This window comes from Vicugna pacos, chromosome 5, assembly GCF_048564905.1.
Source record: "Vicugna pacos chromosome 5, VicPac4, whole genome shotgun sequence".
Taxonomy (NCBI): Eukaryota; Metazoa; Chordata; class Mammalia; order Artiodactyla; family Camelidae; genus Vicugna; species Vicugna pacos.
Genome location: NC_132991.1, coordinates 1,128,332 through 1,145,229, shown reverse-complemented (window position 1 = coordinate 1,145,229; position 16,898 = coordinate 1,128,332). Strand labels below are relative to the sequence as shown.

Below are 16,898 nucleotides of genomic sequence, written 5' to 3'. Positions count from 1 at the left end.
ATTTCAGTTATTATATTCTTTGGCTCAGTTTGCTTTTTCTTCACATATTTTAAAGTCTTTATTAAACTTCTCACTGTGTTCATCCATTCTTCTCCCGAGTTCCTTAAGCATCTTTATGGTTGTTACCTTGGAAACTCTATCGGGTGCTTATCTCCACTTGACTTTGTTCTTCTGGTGTATTTTGTTCCATCATTTGGAACATGTTTCTCTGTCACCTCATTTTGCCTAATTCTCTATTTTTATTTCTATGCATTGGGTAGGATGGTTATTACATTTCCCAATCTTGGAGGAGTGGCCTTATGTAGGAGACATTCTATGTGTCCCAGCAGCACACTCGCCTCTAGTCACGAGGGCTGTATGCTTTAGCCCTATTTAGGCTGCCTGAGTTCTTCTGTTGTGACAGGCTGACTACTATGGGTGGTCTGGCAGGTATGGCTGGCCCCCAGTCTGGCTGATTGCCAGGCCCTGCCTATTGTAGAGGTTGCTGGCAGCTGATGGGTGGGGCTGGGTCACGAGGTCTTTAGCTGTGGAGCAAAGGATCCCAGGGCTGGTGTTGGCTGCCCGTGGCTGCCACCCATGGCACACATGACTGCCACACATGGTATCAGCCTGCTGGTGGGCTTGGCTGGGCCTTTGGGGCTCCTGGAGCTGGTGTCAGCCTGCTGGTAAGTGGGGTTTAGGCCCAGTGAGGGTCACAGTGCTAGTGCTAGCCTGCGGGTGGGTAGACTTGGGAATTGGGGTCTCAGAGGCCAGGGCCCTGGATGTCCCGGATTTGGTGTCAGCCCGCTAGTGGGCTCAACTAGGTCCTGGGGTCTCTGGCTGCAAGTTGCAGGGGGTCCCAGAGCTCATCCTGGCACTCTGATGTGTGGGGGTGACCGACTGAGGGGTCCCAGATATTTCAGGGCTGATATCAGCCTACTGGTGGGCGGGGACAGGGTCCTGAGGGTCCTGGGGCAAGTACCAGCTCTCGCTTGGTGGAGGAGCTGGATACTGGTGTCACTGGCTGAAGGATCCATTGTCTTGGAGCTGGTGTTGGCCCGCTGGTGGGCAGTGCTGGCTCACAGCAGGCCATAGAGGTCTTGGGGCTAATGCAGGTGCACTAGTGGGCGGGGCCAGGTCCTGTGCCCTCTGCTGGGTGGGGCTGTATTTCTGGGTGGCTGTGAGTCCAAAGGCAGCCAGCCTACTGGTGAGTGGGGATGTGTCCCCACCTGCTAGTTGCTTGAACTGAGGAGTCCCAGTACTGGTGCCAACAGGCTGGTGGGTGGGACTGGGTTCTGGTGCTAGTAAGCTGGAGGGAGGATTCCGAAATGGTGCTGGCAGCACCTGTGTCCTTATGGTAGAGCTTCCCAAAGTGGCTTCCCCCAGCATCTGTGTCCCCAGGGTGAATACCAGTTATCTCCTGCCTCTCTGGGAGACCCTCCCAGGTCATCAAGTGTGTTTGACACAGACTCTTTCAAATTACTGCTTCTGTCCTGCATCCCAGAGCCTGTGAGATTTTCTGTGTTCTCTAAGAATGGAATCTCTATTTCCCACAGCCCTCTGGGTCTCCTGACTGTAAGACATGCTGATCATCAAAGCCAGATGTTCTGGGGTTTCCTCTTCCCAGGGCACGACCTTTGGTCCAAGGAGCCCAATGTGGGGCTTGGATCCCTTGCTCTTTAGGGGGAACCACTGCAATTGTAATTAACCTCCCATGTGTGGGTCACCCACCCAGAGGGATGGGACTGGATTATACTGCGAATGCACCCCCCCACACACACCCGTCTCATGGTTCCTTTTTTGTACCTTTAGTTGTAGAAGATGCTTCCTGCTGGCCTTCAGTTCTGTCTCATTGATAGTTGCTCTGTCAATTGTTAATTCTGGTGTGCCCCATGGGAGGAAGTGAGCTCAGGGTCTTCCTACTCTGCCATCCTCCCCAGCTCTGATTTTGTCCTCTTCCAACAATGATCCTATAACAGCAGAATAAACAACAAAGAAATAGAGAAGCCAGACTTTGTTCTGGTGGCATCCCGCCTCTTGTCGTTGGGATCCTGGACCTCCTCTTGTAGCTGCAGCCCTGGAACTCTGCTGGAAACTTCTGGATGCTGCCTGCTACCTGTCCCCCCTGAGGACCTCCACCCTTTGTTGCTCGAGGCCTCCAAGTGAAAGGCATACATTGTTCATACATTTGCAATGACAAAGAACAAACAAAATTGCCAAGTTAAAGGGAAATGGATTTCTTTCCAATATGGTAGTTTTCTTCGTAGAAAAATTAACAGTGTTTCACAAGCCTCCCCCGTTTCTTCTCTCTCCTCCTCATTCCCTTATCTAAGTTCAGCGTGGTTTTGAGTCTCAGATTCAGAAAGTTTTGAAGGGGTGCCCCCTTTTATTGTCAAATAACACAGAAGAGCTAAGAGGTGGGCTTAAACGCAGGCTCTTGTCAGGCTGGCAATCCTAAATTATGTATTTATTCTCAGACAAGTTTACGTAGGAAGATTTATTTCTAATCAGTGGAGAAAGTAATTTATTTTTCAGGTTGTTTCCGCAATCAGGAATTAACTGACCTTACAACTTGCCATGTCAAAATTAGCTAATTTTCTTTCAGTTTTCCATTTAGCAGTCATGCTACTTGATGGCTGGTGGGATGGGGGAAGCAGATTTGAGAGACTGTATTTAAAATAATGAAGATAAACTACTGAAAGTCAGATTTTGCTTCTGTCATTGGTTCCTGCATGTTATTATTACCAAATCAAAATAAATAAGTTGCTGAAAGTTTATAACTTGAAGGGGGGAAATTGTATCACCACAAATATTACTGTCTTCTGGCATTTGCTTGTGCTCCCTCTGGCCGCCTCCCACGTGTGAAACGTATTTTTACATAGCTGTGCCCATGCTGCGTGTCTTATGTTGTATTTCCTTTATGTAGCAATATATTGTAAACGCTGCCAGTGTGGTTGCATAGTACTTAAAGCTGTTGTTTTATATGTATATACATTTTAATTGAAGTATGGTTGATTTATATTGTATTGGTTTCAGGTGCGTAGCATAAGAGATTCAATAGTTTTATAGATTGTGTTCCATTATAGGTTGTTACAAGATAATGGGTATAATTCCCTGGGCTATACAGTAAATCCTTTTTGCTTATGTATCTGATGTGTAGTAGTTTGTATCTATTAATCCCATAATCCCCAATTTGTCCCTCCCTTTCTCTCTCCCCTTTGGTAAACACACGTTTGTTTTCCATGTCTTTGAGTCTGTTTCTGCTTTGCATATGCATTATTTTTTAGATTCCACATAGAAGTAATATAGTATTTGTATTTCTCTGAGTTGCATATTCTCTAGGCCCACCCATGCTGTTGCAAATGACAATGTTTTATTCTTTACTATGGCCGAGTAATATTTCATTGTGTGTGTGGGGGGCACATCTTCTTTATCCACTCATCTGCTATTGGGTACTGCGGTTGCTACCATGTCTTGGCTAGTGTAAATATGTTGCTCTGAACATTGGGGTGCATGTATCCTTTTGAATTAGTATTTTCATTTTTCTGAATGTATTCCCAGGAGTGGAAATGCTGCATCATATGGTAGTTCTATTTTCAGTTTTTAAGGAATCTCCGTACTGTTTTCCACAGTGGCAGCACCTTTTACATTCCCACCAACAGTGTATGAGAGTTCCTTTTTCTCCACCTCCTTGTCAGATTTGTTATTTGTAGATTTTTGTTGATAGTTATTCTGACAGGTGTAAGGTGATATCTCATTGTGGTTTTGAATTGCATTTCTCTAATAATTAGAAATACTGAGCATCTCTTATGTACCTGTTGGCCACATGTTTGTCTTCTTTGGGGAAATGTCTATATAAGTCTTATATTGATTGTTTAAATTCTATTGTTTGTTTTTTGATACTGAGTTATATAAGCTATTTGTGTATTTTGGATATTAACCCCTTGTTGGTTGCATTGTTTGGAAATATTTTCTCCTGTTCTGTAGGTTGTCTTTTTGTTTTGTTGATGGTTTCCTTTGCTATGCAAGAGCTCTTAAGTTGGTTGGGTTCTCCCTCCTTTTTTTTTTTTTTTTTTGCTTTTATTTTTTTTTTGCTGTGGGAGACTGATCTCAGAAAATATTGCTAAGATTCACATCCAAAAATGTTTCCCCTGTGTTCTATTCTAGGAGCTTTATGGTGTCATGTCTTACATTTAGTTCTTTAAACCATTTTGAGTTTATTTTTGTGTATGGTGTGAGGGAGTGTTCTAATTTGTTTTACATGTGGCTGTCCGGCACCAATTATTGAAGAGACTGCCTTTTCTCTGCTGTATATTCTTGCCTCCTTTGTTATAGATTAATTGACCATGGATGCGTGGGTTTATTTCTGGATTGTCTATTCTGTCCGCTGATCTTTGAGTCTGTTTTTGCACCAGTATCTTGCTGTTGTGATGACTGTAGCTTTGTAGTATAGTTTGAAATCTGGAAGTTTTATACTTCTAGTTTTGTTCTTTTTTCCTCAGTATTGCTTTAGCAACTTGGGGTCTTTTGTGATTCCATATAAATTTTAGGATTATTTATTCTAGTTCTGTAAAAATGTCATGGACATTTTGATAGGGATTGCATTAACTCTGTAAACTGCTCTGTGTAGTATGGCCATTTTAATAAAAAATTAATTCTTCCAAAAGAGCACAGGATATCTTTCCATTTCTTTGATTCTCTTTAAAATGTTCATCAGTGTTTTATAATTTTCAGTGTACAGGCCTTTCACCTCCTTAGTTAAGTTTATTCCTAGGGTTTGTTTTTGATGTGATTTTTAACAGGATTTTTTTTTACTTTCTCTTTCTGATATTTCATTATTAGTGTATAAAAACACAACAACAACACATTTCTGTACATTAATCTTGTATCCTTCAATCCTGCTGAATTTATTTATTAGTTCTAATAGTTTCTGAGTGGAGGCTTCAGGGATCCCTGAAAAGAATATCAGGTCTTCTGCAAACAGTGACAGGTTTACCTCTTCCCTTCCAATTTGGATATCTCTTATTTCTTTTTCTTGTCTGATTGCTATTGGTAGGACTTCCAATACTATGTTAAATAGAAGCATCTTTATCTTTCTCCTGAATTTAGCAGGAAGGCATTCAGCTTTTCACCATAGAGTATTAGGTTGGCTGTGGGTTTGTTGTAAGTGGCCTTAATCATGTTGTGATATATTCCCTCTGTACCCACTCTGATGAGAATTTTTATCATGAATAGATGTTGAATTTTGTCAAATGCAATTTCTGTGTCTATTGATCCTGTGGCTTTTGTTTTTCCTTTTGTTAATGTGGTGTATCCTGTTTATTGATTTGAGTTTATTGAACCATCCTGTGAGCTTGGGATAAAACCAATTTGATCATGTTGTACAATCCTTTTTATGTATTGTTGGGTTTGTTTGCTAATATTTTGTTGAAGGATTTTGCACCTATATTCATCAAAGATATTGGCCTGTAATTTTCTTTTTTATAGTTTTGGTATCAGGGTAATGGTGGCTTGTAGAACAAACTTGGGAGTGTTCCCTCCTCTTCAATTTTATGGAATAGTTTGAGAAAGATAGGTCTAAATTCTTCATAGATTTGATAGAATTTCCCAGTGAAGCTATCCAGTCTTGGACTTTTGTTCACAGGGAGTTTTAAAAAATTTTTACTACAGATTCTATTTCACTTCCAGTGGTAAGTCCATTCAGGTTTTCTGTTTTTTCTTGACCAAGTCTTGGCAGTCTGTATGTTCCCAGAAATTTGTCCATTTCTTCTAGGTTGTCCAGTTTGTTGGCATATAACTTCATAATATTGTCTTATGATGTTTTTAAATCTCTGTGGCATTGGTTGTTATTTCTCCTCTTTCATTCTTATTTTATTTATTTGGGCCCTCTCTCTTTTCTTCTTGGTGAGCTTGTAAAGGTTTATAAATTTTGTTTATCTTTCCAAAAATAACCATTACTTTTTTTTTTTAATCTGTATTTTATTTCCTCTCTGATCTTTATTATTTCCTTCCTGTTGCTGACTTTGGGCTTTGTTTGTTCTTCTTTTTCTAATTCTTTTAGGGGGTAGGTAGGCTGCTCATTTGAGATTTTCCTTGTACCTTGAGGAAGGCCCATTTTACTATGAACTTCCCTTTTAGAACTGCTTTTGGTGCATTCCATAGACTTTGAAAAGTTGTGTTTTCATTTTCATTTGTCTCAAAGTATTTTCTCATTTCTCCTCTGATTTTATCATTGACCCATTATTTTTTCAGTGGCATGTTTGTTTAGTCTCTACATATTTGTTCTTTTCCTGTTTTTCTTTCTGTAGTTGATTCCTAGTTTTGTACTGTTGTGGTCAACAAAGATGCTTGATACAATTTCTGTCCTCTTAAATGAGTTGAGTATTGTTTTGTAACCTAGTATGTAGTCTATCCTAGAAAACAATCCATGCATATTTGAAAAAAATGTGTATTCTGATTTTTTTGGATATGGTGACCTGTAAATATCAAAGACGTTCAACTGGTCTGTTCTGTCATTTAGGGCCTCTATTGCTTTATTGATTTTCTGTCTGGATGATCTGTCCATCATTGTCAGTGGGGTGTTAAAGTCTTCTATTTTTTTGTTATTTTCAATTTCTCCCTTTTTGTTTGTTAGTATTTGTTTTATATATTTAGGTGCTGCAAGATGGATGTATATATGTTAATAAGTATAATATCTTTTTCTTGTATTGATTCCTTTATCATTATATAATGCCCTTCTTTGTCTTTCATTATAGCCTTTGTTTTAAATTCTATTTGGTCTGATAAACATATTGCTACCCCTACTTTCTTGTCATTTCCACTTGCATGAAATATATTTTTCCATCCTTTTACTTTCAGTCTGACTGTATTTTGCCCTCAAGTGAGCCTCCTGTAGGCAGCATATTGAAAAGTCTAGCTCTGCTATTCAATCAGCCACCCTGTATCCTTTGATTAGAGTATTTAGTTCATTGACATTTAGTATTTATTGATAGATATGTACTTATTTCCTGTTTTCCACTTGTTTCTTTGTAGTTTTCTTTGTTCATATCTTCTGGCAGAATAGCCCTTCAGGTAGATATTTTCAGGAGAAGATGTTGACATTTACTGGACAATTACCAGCTTCTGCAACAAGCTGGCTAAGAACAGCCATGCAGTCATGTATGTTTGGCTTTATTGCTAGTATGTCTACTTCATATGCCCAGCTGGGCTCAGTCACCACCTGACCAGCCCAAAAATCTATCTTTTTAAATTATAAACTTGAATTACAAACTTCAAAAATCACACTGTTAGGTTACTAGCTATTTGAGCTTTTTTCCTTAGAGGGAAGAACAATTCAAATTAGACTTCAAATACATTTGATTTTCTTACATTCAAGTAAATCCTAAAATTGTTTCTGTAAATCTCAATAAAGATCCAAGCTTTTGGATATACCTTTAGACCTTTTTTTGTGATTAGTAATGAGACAGGAAGGAAAGGAGCAGGACACAGCCATTAAAAGAATGACACAGCCATTAGCGCCAAGATGGTGGAAGATTCACCTCCCAGTAGACCTTGAACTTTAATATACGCTCAATGAAATACAATCACTGCTTAATGTCACTCCCACAGGTGCCAGGGCAGTTTCAAGGCTGATTATGATAAGATCAAAGGTCAAAAGGTGGGTGATGGCCCATTTCCTGGGAATTCCAGCCCTTTCCCCAAAGTAGTTGGCATAATCCTCCCCCTTGTTAGATATGAAGTCACCTAGCCCAGGGGCTCAACTTGTGGCCTTCCGGTTTTGCTAGTTCACGTGGTGGGGGTGTTAGGCTGAAGAATCAGGAACCTGCGCTCATGTTTCTGCTTCTTTGCTGACAAATGAATACGGATGTAGCCTCTGAGTAGCCGGGGCTGTGGGCTCTCCTTTCTGTGCTTAATTCAACCAAAAAGACTGGCTCTGCTCACACAGAACCATGACAAACTCTCAGGTGAGGAATTACAATCTCCCAGGCCTTCTGAAAAATTGCACATGAATGGGCGGCAGCTTCCCTGCTCACTTTACTTCCTCAGTCTGCTTTCTGTCAGTGACGACACACTTTGTTGTTTCGTATGATTGCTTTTGAGGCAAACCCAACTTCTTCTCTGCTTGCTACTTTGCTTTTTTCCTTTTGGAAAGATAGGTTGGGCCAGTGAAGCCAGTATGAAAATTGGCCACAGTTGATAGATGGATAGATAGACAGATAGACAGACAGACAGACAGAAATAGAAAGGCACTTTGCATTCCTTGCTATTGGCCCTGGGCCCCTTGCCAAGCAGAGATGACCACTGTGTCTGCACTGACAGTGTCTACATGACATAGGGCTGGAGAAAGACAGGGAACAAACTTCTTTCTCCACCACTGATACCCAAATCACCACCTCCCCAGAGTGTCCTTAGCAATAACTGTTGTCTCTTTTCTGGTCTTTAGAAATGTAAATCCTCTCAGAAGAGTACCTAATATATTAGGTACTCAATATTTTCAACTTTCTTAGAGCCTTTTTTCCCTTAATAAAATGGCAAAAGCGTCATAGGACTGTCAAGTGTTTGAATCTAAGAAGACCTAGGGAAACAACATGGGAGGGGTGGGAGGTGTGGCCAACACAGTGTGTCCATCCTGCAGGTTGGTACAGATGGCTCTTGCTAATAACCATGGCAGTGGAATTTCTTGACAATGGTGGACTTGAATCAATTCTGGCTGTTTATAATTTACAGCTTGAGGATTTAAAATGTGACTAATACCCAGGGCTGCGGGGACAAGGATTTGTTCCCTCCCCTAACTGCACCATAATGAGATCAGGCGCTCTGTGGACCGTGGGCACCAAGACACTTCCTGACCCAGTGACTCCACTTCTAAGACTCTGTCCTAAGGAACTATCAGAAGCAAACATAGAGACTTATCTACCAGGAATCTCATAACCTTTGTCACTTACTAGAAATTCCCTAAATTTCCAACAATACATTGATGGTAAAGCTTAATATGGTGATCTATGTAATGGAATATGATGCCAACATTAAAATTACTTGTAGATGAATATCTAATAACACAGGAAATGCTAATAACGTGGCTAAGTTGAATAATCAAAGGACAAAGCAATTTCTATATGTAAATTATGTCTATTCATGCATATATTTGAACTTGATTTAATATTTATTTATATATAGGAAAAAAGACTGAAAGGAAGTTCTTTAAATGTTAACAGTGGGCATCTCTGAGTTATAGAATTGTATACAATTGTTATTTTATTTGTTATCCTCTTCCATAGTTTCCAGGTTATTAAAAATAAATATTTCCCCCTTAGAAATTTGTAGGCACATATGAATTTTGCAGATATATACAGAGTTACTGAGACATGGGGAAAAATACATGCTGTTGAAATTTGTGAATTTTGAAAGCACCCTGGCTTAGATGTGAAGTTAGAGAACTGTTGATGTGATTTCTTTTTTTTTTTTTTAATGGAGTTACTGGGGATTGAACCTGGGACCTTACGCATGCTAAGCAGGCACTCTACCACTGAGCTGTACCTTCCCCTCTGACTTCCTCTTTTTAGAAGGAGAAAGGGTCAGGAATAATACAGATCTTATAAATATTTTCTACCTGAAGTCAGAAAGAAAAATGCCAGGATTTCAGTTCTGTGGACTGTCATTTTTGTCTTTTTTTTTTTAATTGAAGTATAGTCAGTTACAATGTGTCAATTTCTGGTGTACAGCATAATGTTTCAGTCATACATATACATACATACGTTCATTTTCATATTCTTTTTCATTATAGGTTATTACAAGATATTGAATATAGTTCCCTGTGCTGTACAGAAGAAATTTTGTTAATCTATTTTATATGTAGTTGTTAGTATTTGCAAATCTCAACTCCCAATTTATCCCTTCCCACCCCCTTTCCCCCCTGATAACCATAAGTCTGTTTACTATGGTGGACTGCCATTTTTATTCCTAGGCTCTTGGAACAATGGAAAATAATATCTGGACAGTGTCAAATTAAGTTTAAATTTGGAACAGCTTGAAGTCTGTTTGGGATACTTCCTAGTGAAATTCATTTTATTTTTGGTGTCTTAGAGGCATAACTAAATATAAAAAAGCTTAGAAACTACTCCCTACACTTAATCATGACTATTAAATACTTTGTGTGCACTAAATGCAACAGAAATGTTAAATAATGAAATCAGGTGGGCGTGGCCACCTCAGAGAAAACACAATGTACTCTTGACTTTTCCCATTTCTGATTTTCCTTTTTCATGGCAACAAGTCAAATTGTCCTCATTGTGTAACGTGATTGTGCTGTGAGCTTTCTGAGACCCTGCGAGGTTGTGCTTTCTGAGGAGAAATAGCACCTCTGCTCTCTTGAACAGTCTCCCCTCTTCAGAGGGCCAGTGGTGATTACAAGCATATCGTTGATTTAATGGTTTAGAAAACTATTTTAGTTTAGTCAAAAAGCCAATCTTATGAGGCAAATAAGCTATGATTGCTGGAGTTCAACTCATTCATTATCAAGTATTTGTTAAGAATTTGCACTGACCTGGGTACCACTTAAGGTACCAGATAAAACAAGATGGAAGACATGGCAGTCATTCATAAGGAGCTTACGGTCTAGTAGAAATAATTGAATCAATAGCCAAACTCTTTTTCTGCTTTCCATTTACATCTCCTTATTTAATGCAACAAAACTGAGTTATTTCCTTTTAATCTACATTATACAGCTGAGAAAATGAAGCTCGGGGTGGTTAAATAATGTGAATGATGTCACTATAACAGTCAGCTTTCCCAGATGCTGTGTAACAAACCAGCCCAGGGAGTGACAGAAAACACCTGGATATTAATAGACTTATTGGGACATTTAGCTAAATGCACCTGAGGCCCTTCTGGATTTGCAGTTATGAGAGGTGAAAATTTAAAAACCCAGCTAATTGAACAGATAAAAGAAGGTGTACTAACTATAAAATCCCTCAGGCAGAATTCCACTTCCACCTCTCCACTCTAATCTGTGCTCATCAAGGCATCGACACCTCATTCCCTGCCAGGTTCTCCTCCACTGGCTGTTAAAGCCCCTGAAGTCCTCAGTCATCTGTGTTCCCCACTGTAAGTGCCTAGGGCTGCTCAGAGGTGGTGCCCAGAGGACACCAGCTGGCTGGAGACAGACTCCTTCCCTGAGTGGAGTGCGACATGATGGGTGTTGTTAGATACCGGTCCGGGACTCTCGGTTTCACTCATCAGCGAGACCAGTCTTCTTGCCTGTGTCACAGGTGCATGCTTGAGTGAGAAAGAGAAAATGGGTGGAAACAGTTTTCTTTGTTTTGCTTTGCTCTGCACTTATGATCTGAAGTTATTTCCTCAGGTGAGTGTTTCACAGCATCCACAGCAGCTCCACGTGGCCTCAGAGCCTTTAGGAAAGGCGATGCACTAGGATATAAAATGACATATTCCCAACAATTAGGAATGAAAACAATTTCCACAAGTTTTCATGAAAAAGTAGCTGCTTTTAAACATCGAATGTCCCTTAATGAGGGTGACCATATATCCGGGGGCTGGGGGGCTCTGTTGTGTCTGTACCGTTATACCCCTCTTAAAAAGTCTCCTGGTTTGGACGCTAAGTTTATGGACAGGCCCAGCGGAAGGGGTTCAGGTGCAGTGTGAACTTTTGCTTTGCTTCAGTTGTGGCTTCTGACACGCTGAGGGCCCCCTCCCTGCCATCCTGTTTATCATCTTATTATAACTCCATTGGCCAGACTGCTGCTGCTTGATCTCTCAAGGGAAGTTGAAGCTTTTAGGATATTTTAAATGTGGGGTATTGAATTATTGCGTTATTAGGAAACAATTTTCTGGATAGAAATTTCTGAATATAAAAGCGCCCATCAAACTCTTAATGGTTTTCTCGATGAAAAACTGCACAGAACAGCAAAGGTGGCTGGAATCTATTTTAATACTAAAGCGAGCCCAAATGTATGGACCCCACAGCGTCTGGTCTCCTGTGTGAATTTCTGCGTTGCATTTCCAACCTGGTGTTTGTGGGGTAGGAGGGCTGTTTTTAATTGTCTCTCCTAGAAGTCCAGCTTTTCACAATTCAGATAGAACATGTGGAATTTACCACTGACTCTTGGACTCGTTCTTGAGCACCGCTGTCATTTTTGTGTTGATGATCCCTTTCCTTCACTGTGTCTTTCAGGTCTCGCTCTCCTTTACCCCCGTTCTTCAGCACCAAGTCTAAAGACCCCTGCTTTACAGAAAACACTCCTTTGCTGAGGAATTTCTCACAAGAGAAAGGGTGAGGTTTTTTTTCCCCCTTCCTTATAAAATTAAGACATCTCTGAGAATTACCCTTGGCACGTATGCTGGAGAACTTCTTGAGATGAACTTTTACCTGAAATGTTTGGTCTCTGCCAGATCCTTGTCAATTCAAGGTGTGTTCCTGTGTCTGGCAGTTGTATTCTGTGGCTGCTGAATTTCCAAGTAACTTTAAACAGCACATGTACACAGTCACACATGCACACAGCTCTGACAGGCCATCTCGCCAGGCCAGGGCTTCTCAGCTGAAGGTGGCACTGGCACTGTCTGGAGATACTGGTTGTTGTCACAGATGGGGGAGGGGCACTACTGGCATTTAAGGGCAGAGGCCAGGGATGCGCTAAACATCCTGCAATGCACAGGGCACTGCCCTACAAGAAAGACGCATCCAGCTCAAATGTCAATAGTTATGAGGTTGAAAATGTATAATTAAAAAAAACTCCACTTCCTATGTGTTTGAAGGTCCTTTGGGGGATAAACCCAGGTGGTCCTTGAACTGCTGAGCAGAGCTGATCTGTACAGACTTTCTCCCTTGGGATGAAGGGGCGAACTCAGGCCTCCAGCCTCATCTCCTCTTCCTCCTGCAGACTCCCGGAAGCCTGAGCCACCTGTTTGTTGTCCCCTGACTCCCCACACATTACAAACTTGGTGACGTTGTCGTGAGCTGGATGGAGCTGGCCTGAGAAAGGCTGGAAAGGTCCAAACTCAGAACAAGCAGGTGTTTTTTGAAGGTCCACAATTTATTTTGAAGATTGAGTGACCCTGGATGATGTCCGTTGAGCCAAGGCTCTGTGATGTCAAGAAAGACCCATTCCCACTAGTTGGACAGTACTACACTATCTGTGGTCCTTTTAAGAACCAGGATTCCTTCCACATTTCACACTCACAACTGAGATGAAGTGTTTTGGAGGTGCCACTATTTCCGTGAAAATAACCACAAAGCCTCGATTTCCAGGCCACGGCGCATGCCCGTTTGCCATCCGGAGTCCATCACTGCTGAAGAATCTTGGGAGAGCAGCTCGGCTGAGTGGGAGGGAGGATCCCTGCTGGCAGGTTCTTCTGGATCTGCCTCCCCAGAGAAGGGAGAGCTTCTGGACAGCACTCCCATCAGGTTCCGCCGTCTTTCCAAGCTGAGGTAGGAACACTCGGAGTGTCAGTGTCACTGGCACAGGGCCATGGTCGCCGGGCGCGTCCTTCTCGCCTGGGGCAGGGCTGGGGGCTCTTGGCCTCAGGGCATCCTCCTGGCGACAGGGTGGATGGAGGTGAGGAAGAAGGCTAGGCGGCACTTTCCCGGAAGGTTAGCTACCTTTTCTCCAGGCCCTGGAGGACAGCGAACCAGCGTGCAGCCCTCGAGGCTACGGGAAAGCCCAGTTACGGACCTGAATGGCCCCTACACCCCTCGCCTTTCTGTGTGTGACCGGGGCCTTCACACCCCGGAGGCCCGCGGCCGCGGATGGAACAGACGCGCTTCAGCAGTGCCCGCCTGTTTGAGAAGCGCACGTCATCCTTCGCAGTTAGTGACAGAGCACGTTATTAGCAGGGTTGCCACACCTGCCGGAGGGGAACTGCACACGCGGGAGAAAGCGTTTTCGGGGCGCCGGGGGTGCGGGTGCGGGCGGGGCCGCGGAGGCGGGGCCGCGCGTGCGTGGGCGGGCGGGGGCGGCGCGGGCGCCGGGACCGAGGGCGCTTTGGCAGGACCGCCCGCGCAGGCGGGGCCGGGAGCGCGGTCTCCCGGCTTTGTCCACTGAGGCTTCCGTGCCAGCAGCTGCAGGGAGGCTTCTGTTGAGAGCAGCACGTTTGAAAGTGGCATTTCCGGGGACAGAACAAGGCTTGAGGACCAGGACCATCGGGGTCCTCATTCTGTACCTGCTCGGAGGTAGCTGAGGAACCCGCGGGGCAGGTAGGCCCGTGCAACTGTCTCTTTGTCGCCTGGTGTCCCTCCCCCTCGTGCCCCAGCGTTCAGTGAGCTTCCACTAAGACGGTCTGTGCAAAAGCCCGTAAATAGATGAGAAGACACCACGCAACTATCAAATATTGTTATTTCTCTACATTAGAGGAGCCGTCTTTTCTGAAGCTGTTTGAAGGGCGGATTGGAGGTGTGCCTGCCTACATCCCAAAGGGCGTCTGTCTGTACCCAGAAAGACCCACTCCCCATTGTCCTGTTGATCTTTCAGGCAATCCTGGGAGGTAGATAGATGTAGGAAGGTACCTCAGGGAGGATAGGAATTTTGTCTGAGATCATGCAGGTTGTGCAGCGAGCTTAGGGGGAGGAATGTGACTCCAGGCCCCCCACCCGTACTTGACCTTGGAGATGTCTTTTCCTATCCAGCCATGTGTAGTTTCTTTGCCATGACTGGTCTTAGCTCTTCTTGTAGGTGTGACAAATATTTGGCTGAATAGGTGTGACAAATATTTGGCGGGTGAATCTGCTGTAAAATTATTTTAATCACGTGAAGACATGTGAACAGGGATCTGGCCCCGTGGGTCTCCAGGATGGTGAGCTCTGACGCTCTGAACACCCTTCCCCAGCTGGCTGGCTCACAGCTTCACAGGGCGCCAGGTTCCTCAAGTATCCCATACGATGGAAAACAAAATCAAATACATTTGAGACTTTACATTCAATGGTTGTTTTATCTTCTACTATTCACGGAATAGCTGCCTCACACTTGCCACTTAACTGAAAGACTTAATCCTTCTTTTTAACATGTCTAGAAAGTACTACGCAGGATTATTGAAGAAACTTATGAAAAACATTTTGGATTGTCAGCTCTGCTGAATATGTCAGTTATATGGAAAGAAATTTGTGTTTAGAACAGTTGAATTAAGGCTTCGTGCTTTAAAAAGAAGTGTTATTTTGATTCCCATTTTAATAGGAGCTGTGGGTCATAATTTGGAAGTGTGAAATGATGATTCATCAGATTTATTAACTCTAAGAGAATGCAAAACAAGATTTTACCATTTTAAAGGATCAGAAAATTTTTGAAAAAGATGTCCCAGTGTAGACTTTCTTCCTTCGTTCTACAAACAGGTGTCAAGCACAGACTGCGTACCTGCTTCCTTGTGCAGGGGCAGAGCACAGATACTCCGGGCTTGCCCTGGAGGAGTGGCCAGTGAGAGAGCACCCCCTCCTCAAGACCTGGGCAGTGATAGTGTCTTCCAGGAGGTGGGATTTGGAGGGCTCTGGGGAGGTGACATTAGCAGAGAGAAGCCTGGAGGGGCCGAAAAGGGTGGGCCAGGCCCATGTTCACCAAGGGCCTAAAGGCCACAGTTAAGAAGTCTGGTGGCTGGGCCAGGGCCCCATTAGGAGCCCTCAGAGGGTACCAAGCACATGGCCTGATTGTCTATAAAATTATCTCCTGGGGGTGAGTGTTGTAACTCAGTGGTAGAGCTGGTGCCTAGCGTGCATAAGGTCCTGGGTTCAATCCCCAGTGTCTCTGATAAGGGCAAAAATTTAAAATAAAAATAAGTAAATCATTATCTTCTAAGGAATTCTTAGCAGACTTTGCTGGTACAAGTGGTTATAGCACAGCAATGTCTTTTTTGAATTGTTTGGCTATGTCTCAGTCAATGTTTATTTGATGATCAAATCTGTATTCCCATCTTTCAGAAAACTTAGGGGCAAATTATTGGCAAATATGAATCTGAGAGCCTAGATAAGGCTTGTTTCCAGGAAACTAGTCTTTAAAAGGCTAGTGAAGAGGCCCAAGTCTTGAATTTAAGGGTCTCTGGCCAGAAGCCACGTTCAAACACTCGGGGTTAACTTGGTTCCCCTCTGTAACCTCCACCAAGCTGCATTTCATGAAGCTGTATGCTTACAACAGGTCAGCGGTGTCCTCAGTGGTGTCCTCCTTCACCCCGTATTATGGAGAGGGTTCCACACATATGCTTTGAGGTGGACATGTCCCAAGATTTCAGCATGTGTCTGAGGTTTGGCAGATCTGGGCCCAGGAAAACAGGGCTCCCGGGGATGTGACTCAGGCCTGCCTTTTCTCTTGCAGGTGCTGTGTGCGGTGGCTGAAAGTCTCAGGCCTGTTTGTCTTTGTGGTGCTGTGCACTGTGAGTACCACGACACCCCCAACTCTGCTGTCCGCCTGCAGAGCCCGCATGGGCCTCGGGCCCGGTGGCAGGGCACCGGGGGTGTGGGGCTCACACATTTCTTTGCAGGAGATGCTGAGGGGTGGCAGTCTGGGGGAGGCCTGCTGTTGTCCCCAGTCACACGGGAGAAGGGGTTAACCTGTCCCCCTGGGTCTCAATTCTCACTTTACATGGCTTGCCAAATTCTCTTTTCAACCACACGCAGTAAACATTCTTTATTTGTGTTGTCAAATTAGCATTCATGGGTGGCCCCAGGAATGCCTCAGTGCCCCTTTGAGATGGTGCCCAGCTGGACCACCCTGTTTTAGGGGAGTGAAGTTCTGTGTTTGCCTCTTCTCTGGAGGCTGCCCTGATTCAACTTGCCTGTACATCCCCAGGGAGGGCTAAAGGGCTGGAGGCGACCTGAGTGTGCTGTCTGACTTGAGGGGTCACGAGTTTCACTGCCAGCATCAGTGTGCGGTGTGCTCTGGTGTGGCCCTAGCTGGGATCACTCTGCTGGCACTCAAAATTTATTTGCA

At 43.5% G+C, this 16,898-nt stretch overlaps 1 protein-coding gene across 3 annotated transcripts in view; it reads left to right on the top strand.

Annotated features, from left to right (window-relative positions):
* The window catches only part of OCA2 (OCA2 melanosomal transmembrane protein), a 176,966-nt gene that overhangs the window by 23,589 nt on the left and 136,479 nt on the right, over positions 1–16,898 (top strand). For all 3 annotated transcript variants that reach the window (XM_072960740.1, XM_072960741.1, XM_072960739.1), the window contains exons 3-5: positions 12,167–12,265; positions 13,241–13,420; positions 16,284–16,341. In XM_072960740.1, coding sequence (XP_072816841.1) covers positions 12,167–12,265; positions 13,241–13,420; positions 16,284–16,341 — 337 coding nt within the window. The remainder of the gene's footprint in view (positions 1–12,166; positions 12,266–13,240; positions 13,421–16,283; positions 16,342–16,898) is intronic.